The sequence below is a fragment of the Gouania willdenowi genome, chromosome 13, assembly GCF_900634775.1.
Source record: "Gouania willdenowi chromosome 13, fGouWil2.1, whole genome shotgun sequence".
Taxonomy (NCBI): domain Eukaryota; kingdom Metazoa; phylum Chordata; class Actinopteri; order Blenniiformes; family Gobiesocidae; genus Gouania; species Gouania willdenowi.
In genome coordinates, this window is record NC_041056.1 from 42,450,094 (window position 1) to 42,468,858 (window position 18,765).

The following is an 18,765-nucleotide window of genomic DNA, read 5'->3' on the forward strand; positions in this document are numbered from 1 at the left end:
CGTATTGTGAGGATTTGGTATCATAAGCCATATATTGAATCGTGAGTATTTAGTATCTAGAGTATCTGGCATCGTGAGACCTAAATCGCATCATGAGTACTTGGTATTGTTAGCCCTACATATATCATATTTCGAAATGTGCTGATCTATTCAAAAAAGACGATGTCCACCCAAATTTACATGGAGCACAAATGCTAAAATTAAATCTGCAGTTTGTGATTCACAACTCCACACGCGCATGACTAGCTGAAAATAAACCAGCAGTTACAACAAACACTTCCATAGATAAGCCCTTTACTCAAAATATACAGAACAAAATACAATACAAACTACAGCCCACAACAGAGTTAACCATAAAAATTAAAACTATGAACAGAACACAAAACAATAAAAAAAACCATTAAATGTGGACTATTAAATATCAGTTCCATCATTGCTTACCTCTGATCCATATGATATCGCAACAGAGAGTATTTATCAATGTCTAACAGAGAAAATAGATCGTCAACAGTGCAATGGTGTCACTGCACACAGCTGTGGATGCTGCTGCCCCACTTAAAAAGAAGATGATATGTCATAAAAAGGTCGCTGCCTGGTATAAATCTGAATTGCGTCTTTTAAAACAGGCATTGCAAAAATTGGAAAAGAACTGGCTGTCTTCAAACATGGTAGAAGTTAATATTGCTTGAAGAAAGTTTAACTTGTAAAAAAAAAAGCTCTTCGCAAAGCTAGAACTTCCTATTATTCAACTTTAATAGAGGAAAACAAAAATAATTTTCGGTTTCTATTCAACACCGTAGCCAGGCTCATCAAACCTGAGCAGTGATGACTTCATCAACTTCTAAACCAACAACCTGTCTTTTAGATCAATCCCAACTCCACTATTTAAAGATTAGGGATGTAACGATTAATCGTAAGGCAGTTAAAAATCGATTCATAGGTACCACGGTTCACATCGATGAATCGCAGTACTTTTTTTAACCAGCAGAGGGCGCTATATATTAATCCTTCCAGAAGCGGACGTGACGGGCGGAATCTGCTACTATTTTCTTTCTGGCCGCCATTTACTGTTAAACATGCTCATAAATGATTCTTTACTCCTTTAGCACTGAAAGAATATCTGTAATATTACGTGAATATCTCTAAAAGTCAGGTTTTTCTATTAACTCTGTCTGCTAGCATAGCTTCTCTTCTTCACTGGTGGAATAACTGCATGCCAACAGACCACTGGGTTACCACCGCCCTCTGCTGGTCTAAACAAATATCTGACGTAAATACAGTAAAATGACTGTTTTTTTTTTTTTTTTAAAGTCCAATTGTTAAGGCACAAAATACATTTTCAGTTGCACTTTTAAAAAGAAAAAGAACTATTACGCAGTTTTGAATTGTTTATTATAAAACCAGAATTTAAATTAATAGGCTTCTTCATTTGTATGATAACTTTATTTATTTCATTCAAGATTTATTTTTACTTAAATTGCATCATTTTGAATAGTTTATCAAGGGATTCTTTTGACAATGAAAAATAAAAGGAAAATAGTATAGTATTTTCCCCCAAAAAATAAAGGAATATTTTTCAGTCATTTGTCAACATTCCCATTTTGTAAAATAAATCGTGAGAAAATCGTATCGTGAACCCAGTATTGTGAATCGAATCGTATCGGGAGTTGAGTGAATCGTTACATCCCTATTAAAGATGTTCTTCCACTAATTAGCACTAATATGATGAACTGGATTAACACATCTCTAGTAACAGGTTATGAACCACAGTGACTTGTCCAATTATAGACCAATATCTAATCTCCCCTTTGTTTCCAAAATTCTTGAAAAAGTCATCACAGGTCAACTATGTGATCACCTACATAGGAACAATTTATAGAGAGCTTTCAGTCTGGCTTTAGAGCCAATCACAGCACAGAGACTGCCTTAGTAACAGTAACCAATGATCTCCTCTTAGCCTCAGACAGAGGGTTGGTCTCAGTTCTGGTGATCTTAGATCTCAGTGCAGCCTTTGATACAGTGGATCATCATCTACTGCTGCAGAGACTGGAAAGTGTTTTTGGGATTAAAGAAACAGCGCTGGGTTGGTTTAAATCCTACCTATCAGACAGAACCCACTTTGTTCATGTTAATAATCTGTCCTCAGCCAGAGTTAATCATGGAGTTCCACAAGGTTCAGTTTTGGGACCAATACTCTTTACATTATATATGCTTCCACTAGGTAACATTATCAGAGAACATGATATTAATTTACATTGCCATGCAGATGATACACAGCTCTATTTGTCAATGAAATCAGATGAAACTTATCAGTTATTAAAACTACATCAAACTAGTAGTTTGTGTAAAAAAACAAGCTCATTGAGTCCCTCCTGCTGCTCCTGCAGCCTTCGGCAAATTGCCAGAATGCATTGCGACCGAGCAAAAAGAACCAATCAGAGGCAGGATTGTGTTTGATGAGCTGTCTGACAGCTGTGGCTAACAGTCCCCGCCCCTTTCCCAGGGCTGGATCGCAGTCTTTTTTACAGGGTATGGGGTGGAGGAGAAAAGCACAGCAGTAATATGCTTTTAACAGAGCATGTTATATTACTGTGATGTTGCTGTCGGAATAACTTTAGCTTGTAGAGCTCCTCTGAGGGAGGGACTTTGGAAAGTTTGGAGGCAGAGCAAGAAGCAGCGGGGAGGGAGGGGGAGAGAGGGATCTGAGGGTTGCGGACTGCACCTTTAAAGACATCACACCCTGGATGAGCCGTAACTTTCTCTTTCTTAATCAGGATAAAACCGAAGTGATTTTATTTGGTTCACAACACCTTAGAGAGAAATAATCAGAGTAAATAGTGTCTCTGGATGACATTACTCTGTCACCAAGCAACACAGTAAAAAACTTAGACGTTATTTTTGATACTGACTTACGCTTTAACTCTCATATTAAACAAATCACAAGGACAGCCTTCTTCCACCTCCGTAATATCTAAAATCAGGAATATCTTGACCCAGAGTGATGCTGAAAAACTGATCCATGCATTTGTTACATCTAGATTAGATTATTGTAACTCTCTACTGTCAGGATGTCCTAGTAACTCACTAAAATGTCTCCAGTTAATTCAGAATGCTGCAGCTAGAATACTAACAGGTACTAACAGTAGAGAACATATTACTACAGTATTGACTTCCCTTCATTGACTTCCTGTAAAATCTAGAATAGAGTTTAAAATCCTCCTGTTAGCATACAAAGCTCTACATGATCTAGCTCCTGTATATCTTAGAGACCTGTTAGTGCCCTATCATCCAGGCAGATCACTCTGCTCTCAGTCTGCTGGTCTTCTGGATGTTCTTAACGTGTCTAGAAGTAGAACAGAATGCAGAGCTTTCAGCTACCAAGCTCCTCCCCTTTGGAACCAGCTTCCAGTCTCAGTACGGGAGGCTGCTACGCTCTCCACCTTTAAGGCTAAACTCAAAACCTACTTACATGCTGAAGCTTATACCGTATAATAGCGTTAACTAACCACTACAGCGGACATGGGCTCGTCTGTGAACGGTCGCATTTACAGACCTTAGAGTCGCTGTTAGCTTACCAATAAACAGGAAGAGATTCATCACCTTTATAATAAGTGCTGACTAGGCACTGGGAGTGAGGCCCAAGGCCAAGACAGGCTGACTTGATAATAATGTATCATGTTTTTCTGCAGTCAGTGTCTTCTCCTCATCCTTCTCTCTCTGCTCTGTTTCAGGTGTCGAGAAGTTGATGTCAGTTCCTGATCTGTGGTTCACGGCTCAACTAGTCTGGAACACTCTGATGTTCTATCTCTATATCCTGTTCTGTTGGTCCTTCTGTCCACTAACCCCAACCAGTCCACGCAGATGGCTGTCACCTCTGAACCTGGTTCTGCTGGAGATTTCTTCCTGTTAAAAGGGAGTTGTTTCTTCTCACTGTAGCTAAATGCTTGTTCATGTGGATCTTGTTGGGTTTTTTCTTTCTTATTATTAATTTTATATTTTGATAAGCGCATTGAGATGATTTTGTTGTAAAGTTTAATTGAAATTGAATTGAATTGAATTTCACATCGTATTGTGAGTACTTGTTATCTTGAGCCCCATATCGTATCGCGAATATTTGGAATCGTGAGCCCTATATCTCATTTCACATCGTATTGTATTTGGTACTGTTAGCCCTATATCGTATTTCATATCGTATCGTGAGTATTTGGTATTGTGAGCCCTATATACTGTAAACATCGTATTTCATATCATATTGTGAGTACTTGGTATCTTGAGCCGAATATCGCATCATGAATATTTGGTATCGTGAGCCCCATATCGCGTTTCAAATTGCATCATGAGTATTTGGTATCTTGGGCCCTATATCGCATGATGAGTCTTCGGTATCGTGAGCCCTATATCTTATTCTATACCGTACTGTGAGTATTTGGTATTGTGAGCCCTGCATCGTATTCCATATCGTACTGTGAGTATTTGGAATCGTGAGGCCTATACAGTATTTCAAATCGTATTGTGAGTACTTGGTATCTTGAACCCTGTATTGTTTCGTGAGTATTTGGTATTGATAACCCTATATCGTATTTCCTATCGTATTGTGAGTGTTTTGTATCACAAGCCCTATATATCGAATTTCATATTGTATCGTGAGCCCTATATTTCAACTATTTGGTCACACCTCTAGCCAGTAATATTCCTACATGCACAGTCAGCTAATCAGAATGTGTGTACTCACAGGGCATTGTCAAACTTGCCAGAGCTGTACTGGTGCACGTATGAGGAGTAAGCCAGGTCTTCATGGGCCGTAGCAACGTGGATGTTCTTTCCCCCAAACACAGACTGTCGAATGTCCAGCGCAGTCTGACATTTAAACAACACAAAGTTTTTCAAATAAACCATAATATTTAAAAAAGCAAAAACTCATTCATGGTTTGTTCTGCTGCTTCTTCCTTTACTCACCTGATAAATAGCCACTGACTGACATATGTTGTCCACATTGAGGAGATAAAAGCCATAATCTAGCAGCGTGTCAGAGTACTTGGGATGCTTGTGTCCAAAATGTTCTCTGCAAACATATGAGCTGATGACATAAGGATGAGGAGCAACAACAACAGAGTGATGTTGTTTCAACGATGAACAGGATGTTACCGTGCTAGAAACACTGCATGTTTGATCAGCTGCTCTGCTTTTCTGAACTCTCGTTTAACCACGCAGGCCTGTGGGGCAGAGTGCAAGCACTGATCACACCTGAAGTCTGACTCTACAACAGCTCCAACTATCACAGCTGGAGCGTTACCTTAGACGCTTGTCTGAGAACGTCAACGATGACTTTAACCGGCAGCCCCAGGGTGATCTCCTTCATGGCCTCTATACACCAGCGATATGCCTAGAAACAGGAAAATACATGGACACCTCAGTCATAATGTTCAATCTACCATCATAGAGCACCTTTATTTATTATGTCAACCAGCAAATGCATGTGTTTTAAGTAGGGCAGAGACTTTAACACTTTATACGTGATTCATTATTTACAGGAAAATAACGCACTGAAAAAATTGCTTCTTTCTTCACTCCAAAAAAGCAGAACCTTCCTCATTTCATGAGTTCCTGGTATACCCATAATACTGATACACAGACCACAACACAAAAAACAGGAAAACCAAAGGAGAAGTCGTTACTGTGCTTTGTGGGCGTTAAAGTTGCACTATGTAAGTTTTTTTGGCGATGTTTGGTCAAAAATCCATAATCATCTTTGAGCATATTGTAATCCAAAGTGTTCTGAGTAGACAGTAAATCTATTCTCCTTCTCCTGGCTCTGGAAATCAAACACGTGTGCTCCATGAGCTGTTTTAGGCATTTCTATTGGCTGCTCCACTGAAGTCAGGCCCGTTCAGGGACCATCGGTCGTAAACGTGCATTTGTAGAAGTTCCAGCAGAAGTCTCCATAACAGCGTTAGACACAACAGTGACACAGCAAATCAAGAGGAAAAGAGCAGACTGAGATGGAGAATAGGGCTGCACGATTTTGACAAAAAACCTAATTGCAATTTTTCTGACAGATATTACGATTGCCATTCGATTTACAATTTTTGAAAATATTTTACACATTTAAATCATGCATAAGCGTTTTATTTTTTCCAAATTCCGTGTTTTCCACATAAACTTTTTAAAATTCAGTTTTTTTTTTTAGAAATAATACATTTTTTCAGAAAATATTAGTTTTTAACTTCTGTGAGAAAACAAAATAAATACTTAATTAATTGAACAAAAAAGTTACATTTAAAAGGTAGATATAAGTTGTAGTGACATGGATTATTCTGAATGCTCCTTTTTAATTATTCATGTCATATAAATATGTATGAGAACAGCATTAATGTCACCATATTTCCCCTCAGGGATCAATGATTTACTCAATCTGATCAGGTTTATTGATTAAGCGCCTGGGGAACATCCCACAGTGATGGCCTAGGTGAGGCTTGAACCGGGAACCCTCTGATTACATGGCCAGCGTCCTTGTAATCAGAGGTTTTACAAACTGCAGCTTTAATTTTAGATAAAATAAAAACACAGGATGAAAAAATTGTGTGAAAATTGTTACAGGAAGAGTTTGTGCATCAACGGAGCTCTGCTAGACTCATGAGCACCACACTGCTAAACATGTAGCAGCTAGCACTTCAATGGTAGTAGTTGGTCGCTGTTGATAAGTTGGGTCAGGTTGAGTGCTATCCATAGCAGTGCTTCTAGTCCATCCCACATCGGTCGACTGTCCACTACAATCACATATCCACTGACTTTGTTCATTTGTCACTCATGGATTTATTCATTTTGGTTCTGAACCCTGTCTGAGTGTCCAGTGTGGATTGGAGACACTGTCTGCTCCATTAGGACCGTTGTCCCTGCTAGCTGCTACATGTTAGGATTGAGGTGCTATCTGCTACATGTTAGCATTGAGGTTTTAGCTGCTCTATATTTAACATTGAGGTGCTAGCTGCTACATGTTTAGTATTGAGGTGCTATCTGCTACATGTTTAGCATTGAGGTGCTAGCTAAGGCTAGCAGAGCTCCGCTGATCCACAAACTCTTTTATCTAATGATTTTCACACAAGTGGGCTTTATTTTTCCATCAGTGGTTTTTCTTTAAACTAAAATTAACGACCATGAACCACAGCAACGAGTTCTCTGGTTCTTCTGTTTCTTCTGTTGTGGTCTGTGCATCAGTATTATGGGTATACTGGGAACTCGTGCAATGAGAAAAGTTCCACGCAGTTTTGAGTGCAAAAAAAAAAAAGGATTAACCCCAATATTTGTGTTATTTTTCTGTAACTAATTAATCACAATTCACACGTAAAGTCCCAGCCCAAGTTATTAAATAAGTTTAAAAAAAACAGATCTGTCCGAGTTTTACAGAATATAACCAAATTAAAACCCAAAGGACAAATATTCTTATGCTGTGGATTCAATATTGTTTCATTTTTTTTGTATTTGGTCTAACCGCTGTTTTTGTTTTATTAAATTGGTCTTAATTATAAACAGTGTAATAGTGAAAAGTGAGTCAAAGGATCATTTAAGATGATCTCAAACTTCATCCCTTCTAAACAATTGTATTTGACTTAATGTGTCTTTAAAAGTACATACGGTACCTCATCATAGTGGCTTTTGGCAAAGAGCAAGGCACAGAGCTCGCCATACAATGCTGCTTTGTTGACCTGATGGCCATGTTTGGCTAGTTTGTCCATGAACGACTGAGCAAGCTTCAACGTCTCCTCCCCGAGGTGGTACTTGCAGTTTCCATTACGGACATGAAGCAGCCTGAGAAGTGAAAAAAAGAAAAGAAAAAGGATGTTGGAAAGACTTAAAATTTTGTGTGTGTGTGTGTGTGTGTGTAATACAATCTGTGTGTCTGTACCTTCATCAGTGAGTGTAGATTTAGGATTTTTAAACAAAGTTGTCTCTGCATAACCCATTCTGTGTCTGTATTGACATCAAACCATGACGCTCTATTTGCCGTCTCTTTGCACAGGACTTTAGGAACACATTTGGCGGGAGACTTTTTTTAAATTTATTTTTATTTTCTTAAAAAAATTTTCCATGACTTAATTCTGAAGCGTTAAGATCTTTTTTCACATATGCATTTCTTGGTTTTTAGCGTACGCCAGCAGAAGTGATCTTACCTATGCACAGTTTCCTAAATGAGATGGAGAGTGAATTTGCCTGAATTTGTGAGATCTTGTGATTCTCGCTCAATTATGCTGCTGGTATGCAGCACGTTCACTTTAAGATAACGCTTAACATCTTTGGGGTTTAACATATTTTAAACATTAAAATAAAAGGGGCTATATTTTCAGAAGTTTTCCAAACCAGTTAAAATATTCCATGACTTTTCAAGATTGGAAAATCAGTTTTTCAAATTCTATAACTTTTCCAGAAATTTCTGGACCCTGTTATAAGTGCGAGAAAGAGGCAAATCGCGTCAAAGACAAAACAGACAAACACATACGACACCCTAATCCATGTACTGTTTGTTCTTTGGTTATTCCGTGTTAAAGCCAACTCAAAATAACAAATAAACAGTTTGGTTATTCTGTTTTACTGACTTAAAACCAAAACAAAAATACAGAAAAATCAAAAACCAGGTAAGCAGCATTTTGGAGGTGGTTTGGTTGGCAAACACTGCATCTTATTAATAACGTATAAGTTCTAAAATATGTATGACTTATAAGTTATTTAAAAAAAAAAGTTTTATGAAGTTGGGCTCCAACATGAGGGCCTGTCACTTGGTACCAGCAACAACTGCTGGTTTCTAGCGGTATTGCACGAGTTACAAGTTTAAAAAGTTACAGATCTCATTCGCTAAATGTGTTCCTGAAGTCCCGTGCACACAAACAGCCAATAGTGTGTCCCGATTTTATGACACACGCACTTGGATGTAAAAAAGTAGATTCAGACAACTTTGTTTACAAATAGTAATTCTACATACACACGGATTGTATTACACACAAATAGTTTTGTCACAATAATGGCCTCCAGATAAATTAAGCTGTGGTGTATTTGTGAACGATGGAACATAAAGGGGCAGTGGATAGGATGCTGTCAGGCTGATATCGGAGCAACATCTTAAGAGCAGTAATGCGGCGTTCAAGGCCACTCGGAACTCTGGGCTTTCTGATCTACTTGAAAAGTGCATTGAATCAAAATAACAATAATGTATTCATTCTAAAATACTCTCTCAGTCAGCTGTATTTTAAAGATATTTTGACCCCACACACACAAACACACAAAATTCCTTCTCCAAACCCCACAGTGAACCAACAACAGCAGCACTTTGAGGAAATCTTAAATCTGTTTACTTTTAACATTTTACAGGAGGGTTTAAAAAGCACAGAGCACCAATGATAATGTAGCATAGTTACTGTATTAGTCATAGCTTGATTTAACTTTTAAAATGGGAAGTTATAGTCATATCCTTCAAGTATTTTTGGAGTATCTAAATATAGATGATGGAAGTATTGCAGAAAAAAAACGCTAGCATTAAAAAGCGTATTGGTAGCATTATGGATATGACAGTTTTTGATAGATGTTTTGTTAGACTATGAAATGTAATCATCTTCAAACATTGTTTTTGCTGCTTTTCTTATAAAGGTTGAAGTAAACATTTGTCAAGTCGTCTTGGGTTTAGTTGGTAGGAGCACTGATTGTGGAGGGCTTCTCTTTTTATTCTATATTTTGTTTTTATTGGAGCTCTTGATCAACGCTCATATAGCCCAGTTTAGTTTCTGCAGGATAAATAAACTGAGATAAAGTTTTAAAACACTCATTTTTGTTTGTTGACCTGAGTTTTTCTAACACCCGTAAACAAGTTTGATGCCGTCTGTTCTGTTTTCACTTCATCAACGCTTGGCCGAATGCGGTTGTTAAGTTTTTCACTATTTTTTTTATAATGCATAAATAGCCTAGAACACATTTTTAGACTTGTTTTTTTAAGTAATTAAATGTTTGCTGAATATTCTGACATGTTTTAAATATTCCAGTAGCCTTTGCTTTTCATAAAAAGCACAATAAAGTTTTTCATTTATATTAGCCCTTCAAATAAAACAAGACATGCATTCCAAAAAAAAAAAAAAAACTAATGTGCATTAAAGGGGAGATAAGATGAAAAATATCACTTTCTAATGGTTTATCTACAGTGATAAACATCCTTTAGCCTCATTCAGAGGAACAAAGTGTAAAAAGTTATGTTTCCTCCTCCCTTGTTATTCCACATTTCGTAAAAAGTCAGCTTTAAATGGATTTTGCCCACATTGGCAGGTGACGTCACCTAACACGCCTCCTAGAATGTGAGCTCCTCCCTCTCCAACTATCTAACAGCTAAAACAAACACTTCTGTTTAATATAGAATATATATTATACTTTATTACCATATATGTAAATGCAAACTGCACTACTTTTTCTGCTGCCGATCATGTTGGGAGTCACTGCTTGGAGCCACAGCCATTGTTCACACACATCAGCTGTTAGCACTCCATGCTAAAGCTACACCAGCCTATGCAGCGAGACCCGACATCGTTTGTGAACTGAGGAGGAAACGATGGTGATGTTTACGGATTCGTGGCTCACAGTGTTAATAATGGACTCAGTTGTAGAATTCAACGGCTTCCAACTTTTATGCGGTGACGGATGACGAAGAGCGGAAAGAAGAGAGTCTGGCTGTGTTTGTGTGTGGAAAGGAGGAGCTGCTGCTCCTGCTGCTCTGGTTCTGCAGCAACGCGCACACACTTTTCTGACCCTAAATCACTGCACGTTGTTTGTTTGCGTCACACGTTACTATTCGGCCTTGCTTTTAACTCACTTTTTTTGCAATATTCAGCCGAATATATTCGGTTACCGAATATTCTGTGCATCCCTAATAAGAGTATAAAAATAAAAAAATAGTAACTAACCTGACACAGCATTCCACAGCTCGATAACAGTGAAGAACCTCACTGTGGAGTGTGCACAACTGTAGGCACGACAAAAACACCTTCTCTGCGTCACCGTACCAGCCTGCATCTGACAGGAAGCCCCCTACGACAACAACAAACACAGTCCTGTAAATTCCTAAGCTCAGTGGAGGAACCAGTGTTACGTTTGTGAAATTCATCATTTAACACATTAGTTAGCCAGTTTGTTATCTTCTACACTTTGTTCACATGATGTTTCTATTTCACATACAGGGCGTACGGAAAGTATTCAGACACTATTAGATTTTTTTCACTCTTTGGTATATAGCAGATATATTCTAGAAACATTGAAGTTATGATTTTTTCATGAGTAATGTACACAGCTCCCCAGCTTGATAGAAAAAAACAGACAAAGAAATATCTCACATTTGTGTTAGGTTTGTTCAGGAGTGATCACGCACAGGGCTGAGACTGACAGCTGACACACACTCTGACACAATCACTCCTTAGGCGATGGTGCACGGTAGATCAGTCTGGTTTAAGTAAAAAGTTACCATAAAAAGCTGTAAATTGACTGATATGCAGATGTGGGGCAGTGAAGAAAATGGAAACTCATCTGTTAAAACTGATTGAAATACGTGGAATCCTCTGTTAACAGGAACACAGCAGCCCTCCTACCTGCCTGTTCTGATTGGCCGAGCCGTTGGAAGGGCACCCTCATCAGCCAATAGGGTGCGGCCTATGTGACGAAGCGGCCTTTACATTGATTTTTCTTGGAAAATTGCTAAATTATTGGAATGTGCCAAATACAGCCCTGAAAATAAGTCCAATCAATCTAATTAAATACAGCTGAACTCCAATGAAGGTGTAAAACCAAGTCTCACAGCAGAGTGTCTGAGAACTTTTCAATATGTGATATTTCAGTTTTTCTTTGTTAATAAATTCTCAAAAAGGTCGACACATGTTTTTTCTATCTGCTGTGTGTACATTACTCATGAAAAAAATATAACTTCAATGATTCTAGCAAATGCCTGCAAAATACCAAGGAGTGAAAAAAATCTAAAAGGGTCTGAATACTTTCCGTAGCCACTGTAATATCACTGCGCGCGTCAAACGTCTTTTACCTAGAACAAAGCCAAACTGGATGGCCTTCTCTTTCACGTGAGCGTCCGACTCTGCGATGTACGAGCAGCGGCGGCTGAAGGAGTTCGCCAAAACTGATGCCACTTTAACTCCATGGTCCATCAGGGCCTGGAAACAGTGGTGCAGGAGGTGTCTGCAGGGAGGGAAAAATCAAAGTTACCATGTCTCGTGTATGTAGCCAATCTGCAACAATGAATCAAGCATTACACCTCTACTATTGTCATATAAAGCATAGTTCCTTATAATCCTAAATTAAATTGTGAATAAACCAACAAACCAACCATGCATTATAAATAAAATAATCTATTAAATGTTGGATTGAATTTCAAAATATTTATAAAAAAAAAAAAAACACTTGATGTGATTGCCTGATCAAATGAAAAGGATGCTAATAAAATGATGCACCGAGCGGATTGACGGCGCACATGTGGGGGGCGCTTAGTGGACCGGGGGTGGGAAAGAACTCGCTGAGCGCCCCGAGTGGAGTGATAAGAGTGTACACGCACAACAAGGGCCAGTCTTCACACTGATACTGTGAATGACCTCATCAGAATCAGCATTGAGGGGCCAGAACTGATGCACTGATCAACTACATCAGCTGTGGTTCTCCTAGGGGAAGAGGGTTAGGAGACCCCACTATAAGATATATATTATATAAATTATTGTAATATTAGAGCTGGCTTCTCTGAATTGAATTCCATGGGGTGAAGCAATGCAGATGCTAAGTTGTTATGTTACGGTTAATTCAAATACAGCATTTTTGCAAAATAAAAAAAACAGGATCCATAATTGCTGTTGTGCTTGGCTGTTAGTTAAAGCATTTTAGTTATGTCTTCTTTTAAAATTACATAAAAGAAATGACTTGTTATTTCAGCCACTGCTTGTGTTTTTTTTTACAGAATAAAATAACAAAACAGGTTTCCAGAAACCCCTCACACCCCAACCACAGGAAAGCATAATATAAATATAAATGAAAAAAGGAGCACAAAGCAAACAAAAATTTATAACATAACAGAATGAAAAATAAAATAAAATCAATAACACTAATCAAAAAACAAAACAACACAATTACCAAAACATTTATAACATAACAAATGGCACACCTAATAACTACATCTCTAACTCAAGCAGACATTCCATTTCTTTTCTTGCTCAGTTATTGTTATTTGTTGCGATAATTGTTTCTAGCGTATACTGATGATCAACTCTATTCTTAGTGTTTTATACATAAATTTGATATAGTTTGAGTTTTAAAAATAGACATTTTACCCAGCATGATAATGATCATATTCAAAAAGTGTGTACATTTACCTTCGAAAACACATAACACAATATTCTGTGGTGTGATTCACAAAACAATATCAACAGACCTTAACCATGACTGTACACTGACCCAAAACCTAGCCACATGTGGACAAAAATAAAACAAATGCATCAGCTACTGCTTGTTGTAGAAAAACTTAATACTGACACTAAAACATTTTGCAAATATATCTCGTCACTGTCAATTTTTTACTTCATACAAAATTACGGTACGCTAGTTAAGTCGACTCTTCATCAGCATGCATGACTATGCCCAAATAGTTCCAATTTTGTCTCGTCGCTCCAGAAAACAGCATCCCAAAACTTTTGTGGCTTGTCCACGTGGTTTTTGGTGTATTGGAGTCAGCAGGGGGGTGCGCCTGGGAGTTCTGGCACAGAGGCCTTCTTTCGCAGTGTGTGCCTTATTGTCTGAGCTGAAACCTGAGTACCTCCCTCTGATAAGTCCTGTTGCAGTTCCTCAGATGTCACCCGGAGATTTTTCTCCACCTTTGGCTTCAGGTACCGGACAGCAGCTGCCGACAGCATCCTTTTTCTGCCGCTCTCAGGTAGCGTTTCCACTGTGCCTTTAGCTTTAAACTAGCGAATTATTCTTCCAAGTTCCAATTGTGTCTCTTGAAATGTTTAATTTCTTGCTTATCTTTTATCTATATCCATATCCTTGCTTATGAAGAAAAATTACCTCCTATCTTGACTTCTTCAACCATTACCTGGACTTCACCATGTTGCAAAGACACCATTAACTAGAATGAGCAATGTATCGCAGTTCTTTTAAATCTGCATAATTGTTGCTCGTTATGGTTCTGTTCACATCTACAGGTGTTTTAACACCTGACTGAAACCTTCATTCTAAAGGCAGGCATACACTGCGATTTTTGGCCCATTTTGAGCCGATTTTCGACTCGTGCGTGCATTTTTGGGATTGTGCGAGTCTCTGCTATATCGTGTGTTGTACATCATGTAGTATACATGGGGTCACGAGAAGCAATTAACACCTCATGACCAGCTCCTGATCAGCAATCGTAGGTCATAAGGAAATCAAACATGTTTGAAATCCAGTCGCTCCTCCAGAGGGTATCTCACAGTTGAAGCAGTGCCACGGACCGGCTTACCTTCAACTTTCACACTGCGCATGCACGAACGCCGTAGGACTGCTGTAAAATTGAAGGACTGTACTGTCCACCTCTGTCCATCCAGCTCTTGGTCCATCATATCGTTGTCTTTTCTTTTTTCAAGCTTTTTTTGCTGAATGTCTCTCCACTTCTGGGTTCTTCTTCTTTGTCTGTTTTAATGGCGACACTTCAGAGTTCTTCTTCTTCTTCTAATTTGTACATTGCATTTCCAGAAACAAGACCCCAACGTGTCGTGTATGAACGTACAGTGTGAGCAGTCAGAGTGTCAGTCCTTACAGTGTGAGAACATGCATCGTGAGCTGCGCACATTCGGGCTCTGCACCTGAGTCGCACTGTTTGAGCTGGAGCTGAGTACAACAGTTAAAAAAAAAAACGCACAGTGTATCCCAGCCTTAAAGCGTGGTCTTTAGCGGGTTGAATCTTTAGAGGGTTGAATAATTTTGTCAGTGAGGAAATCACAAAAAGGACATTTGTTGGTATATAACAAAAAATATGTAATTTAAGTTGCATTTGTTTATTTTACAAGTCCTTATTTGATCTGATTATAAACAACAGTTTAGCTCTTTCATTCATAAGTGCTGATTTGAACTCACAGGGAAGTGCTATAATTACACCTGAAACAGTAGTTAGTATTACTATTATAAACCTTACCTTTTGTCTGAAGCTCGCAACACTTTGGCAAAAACCTCCAGCTCACAAAACTCCCCTCCAAGCTGACAGAGTCGCCCCTGCTGGTAAAGCTGACACACACACACACACACACACACACACACACACACACACACACACACACACACACACACACACACACACACACACACACACACACACACACACACACACACACACACACACACACACACACACACATAAATAAATTAGAAAAACAACACAAAGTCACTAGTGTTAATATTGTTCATTTTCCCATTGCTGTGTGAAACTGCTTGGTATTTTAAGGACCAAATGGATTCACTATGGGCCCCACAATGTCTGACACATAACTTAAGTAACTCAGCCAGGGGTGGGGTCAATTAAATTTTTCAGTACAATTATGTTTTCAATTACCCGTGTTCAATTACAATTCTATTCCGATTACAGTTACCAGCATTTTTTTTACAATTACAAAAATATTACACTTATTTTCTATCCTCAAAAAGTCAATTATGATTACTTGAGTTCAATCACATTTAATCATAATTAGTGAGACTGAAATGAAAAACCTAATAAAAGTTAACTTTCCTCTTGTGTTAGCGCGTCCTAAATCAGCTGTAAAAGACATTAAAAACAATTATCTATCATCCAATTTCTTTCCTATCTATTGGTTACCTTGTTAGGCTTCCTAATCAATGAAAATATAGAGTTTTCATTATTTTTTTGGTGTGGGAGTCTGAGCCTTTTTTGTGTACACCCCTAGATTTCCTAGATTTATTTAAATGGTAAAATGTGTGAAAGCTTGATATGAAACATATTTTAATAACTGTTAACTACATATGTGTAGAACTGTAACATGGTTCCCCTGTTTCGCATTAAATTATAATTGACCACTTTTATAGAAGTTTTGCCAAAAATGACAAAATATTAAATTTTTGAAAAATGCTCCAATTTGCACATACGAACTCCGATTTGCGTCAAATGTGACACCGTTGTTAAACTCCCAGCCTTAAACCAGCTCAATGTGGAAAAACAGAAATTAATTGGAAAAACTACAGAGTGAAGAGAATTTAATATTGTGCAACGTTGTATTATAACACACTCCTCCAAGGGCATTTCACTGACGGGCTCAAAATCGCAGGAGATCATCTAGAGAAGTGGGACACCAAAAGTTATCTATAGATTTTTGATAACTTGCATTATGGGCAAAACCTTTGAAAATTAAAATTTTTGGAAAATGCTTCCATTTGCACATACGAACTTTGATTTGCGTCAAATGTAATTGGGGCGGCTGCTGCTGCTGCTGCTGCTCTCGAGAGGGGCCAAGAGAGTCTCGATCAAAAAAGTCAATAAAACGCATGCTTTATTTTTAATCGTGTTATTTTGTATCGAGATACTCTCCATTTTATGTTAATGACAAATTGGCCAAATATTGAAAATCGTCAGCTCAAACTTAAACACACTCCTCCTAGAGCTGCTATTACTACAAATCTTGCGTTGTGAATGAAAGGGCAACCCCAGGAAATGACCATTTTACTTCTGTATCTGTCAGAGGAAAGGCTGCGGTTGACTCCATTCTGACACTACATGCAGACTTAAAAACATGTGTGGAATTTAAAGTCCTCATTTCTTTGGCTTTAGTAGAACAAAACAAGCAACAGGTGATTGACCTGATAGATGATAAAAGCAGGCTCCCTGGCCACTCTATACTCCATATGCGTTTTAAAAGACAGGTGTAAGATGTACAAAACATGAAGCTGGAGTGCTCACCCGGATCACAGATTCTTCCTCAGGGCTTTGTAAGAAACACCGCAGGTGTAAAGTGTACTTTACTGTCCCAGTAGGGAAATTCGTCCTCTACAATTGACCAATTCTTCAATGCCACTAGGGCCTCTGTCAGAAGCAGTGTCAGGACCCATCTCATGATGTTGATGCTTGGCTTGGTCAGGACTACCAAAGCTGGAGGATTTTGCTCTATATGCGCATGCCTTTTTGAAAACCACCCAGAGCCAATGCTGACCTGTTTGTACGCAAATAATGCAGACTTGCTCCTGAACTCAGAAGCATGTTTGTACAGATGTATGTAAGATGTGGCTGGCGTAGCCGGATCCTATCCTTGTCCGGATCCTCCTATCCACTATCTTACAGCTAAAACAATCACTGCGGTTTAATACAGAATATATATTATACTTTATTGCCATATATGTAGGCCTGGGCCAATAACCGATTTTGCTGGACGATATATTGTCCCACAAATTATTGCCGATAAACGATAGTCAATTCTTTTTTCAGACTAAACTCACCACTAATATAATGATAAGTAACATATCATAAAAATGCCTTTCAAATGCAGTCAACTTGTATTTCTCATTAGTATTATTTACCATTGTAATTGGAATGTCAAAAACTTAAACAAATAAAACAAACAATTACAATACAATGGACTCTCACTCTCTGTTAGCAAAAAATTGCACTTTAATAAATATCACAAACAAAAACAATAAAATAGACCCTGTCTCTGTTAAGAAAAATAAACACCTCAGATGCAAAACCACACACAACCAAAGCAATAAATAAAACGGTTTATCAAATCTCTCTCAAAAAACAAAATTGCACTTGCAATAAATATTAAACATTGAGGCACAGAGGTATATAGCTGTACACTCCTTAACAAGTAACACTTCCAATCCAGTTAGAATCTTTTTAAACAAAAATGCTAACAGCCATTCCTCCCCCTGTTTCATTCAGTCTTAAACCAAACAGAATGGACCAAATGGTTTCCAGTTTACTCCATTCATTCCGCTATGGAACAAACATGCTGAGGGTGAAACCTCTTGTCATCCAGCCTGTTTGGATGCGAAAGACGAGGCAAACTAAATACTTAGACTTCTCGGCATCCCCGCTTCTGCTTCTGATCACACCGCTTACGTCTCCTCTGCTGAAGGACACCGCGGGTAAGAGGCTCCGCTGCTTCACAGGCCGCTGGGTGTAGCCGGCGTAGCAATCCAAAGCTACGTAGTAGGTCCAGAGTTGCTGCATCTACCGGACTATAACAGTTGGATTTACCTAAATCTAAGATTACCTGGCGGTGGTAGACCAGTTTAGAGTAATTCTGAAAGACTTAAGTCTCTAATTTCTTCAGAAAAAATAATTTTGTTTCTAGCTAGTTTCATTCTTTTGTAATCAGCAGAGGCAAGTTTCACACAAATCACCAGTTTGTGACAAAAAGCTGAGAAAAACAGCTTTTTCTGAAGAAACTTATTAGTGACTTTGAAACATTTTTTTTGCTTTAGGGACAACTCAACATTGGTTTCCTTCGCTAAAAGTACAAAAACAACTCTGAGACCAGGCTTTTGATGGCAACATTGTTAATATTTTGCTGTCTAGGTCAGAGGAATGGATTTCTTACTGTATTTTGGCTGTCCTCCAAGTCTCTCCCCCATCAGTCTCCATACATGCAACTTACTCCTCCTCCTGGCAATGCCAAGTATCACCGCTTGCCCCACTTTTTTGATCGTTTTATCTCACCATCGCGACACTCTCAATATTCCACTCAGGTTCTACACATGCTCTGGTCGAGTGTG

The 18,765-nt window shown here is 38.4% G+C and overlaps 1 protein-coding gene across 1 annotated transcript in view; it reads right to left on the bottom strand.

Annotated features, from left to right (window-relative positions):
- Window positions 1-18,765, bottom strand: part of appbp2 (amyloid beta precursor protein (cytoplasmic tail) binding protein 2) — a 31,807-nt gene that overhangs the window by 7,969 nt on the left and 5,073 nt on the right. Inside the window, exons 2-9 of the mRNA XM_028464373.1 lie at window positions 15,182-15,270; window positions 12,059-12,210; window positions 10,935-11,058; window positions 7,638-7,806; window positions 5,294-5,383; window positions 5,146-5,213; window positions 4,957-5,062; window positions 4,733-4,857 (exon numbers count right to left, since the gene is read on the bottom strand). Of these exons, the coding sequence (XP_028320174.1) occupies window positions 4,733-4,857; window positions 4,957-5,062; window positions 5,146-5,213; window positions 5,294-5,383; window positions 7,638-7,806; window positions 10,935-11,058; window positions 12,059-12,210; window positions 15,182-15,270 (923 nt within the window). The remainder of the gene's footprint in view (window positions 1-4,732; window positions 4,858-4,956; window positions 5,063-5,145; window positions 5,214-5,293; window positions 5,384-7,637; window positions 7,807-10,934; window positions 11,059-12,058; window positions 12,211-15,181; window positions 15,271-18,765) is intronic.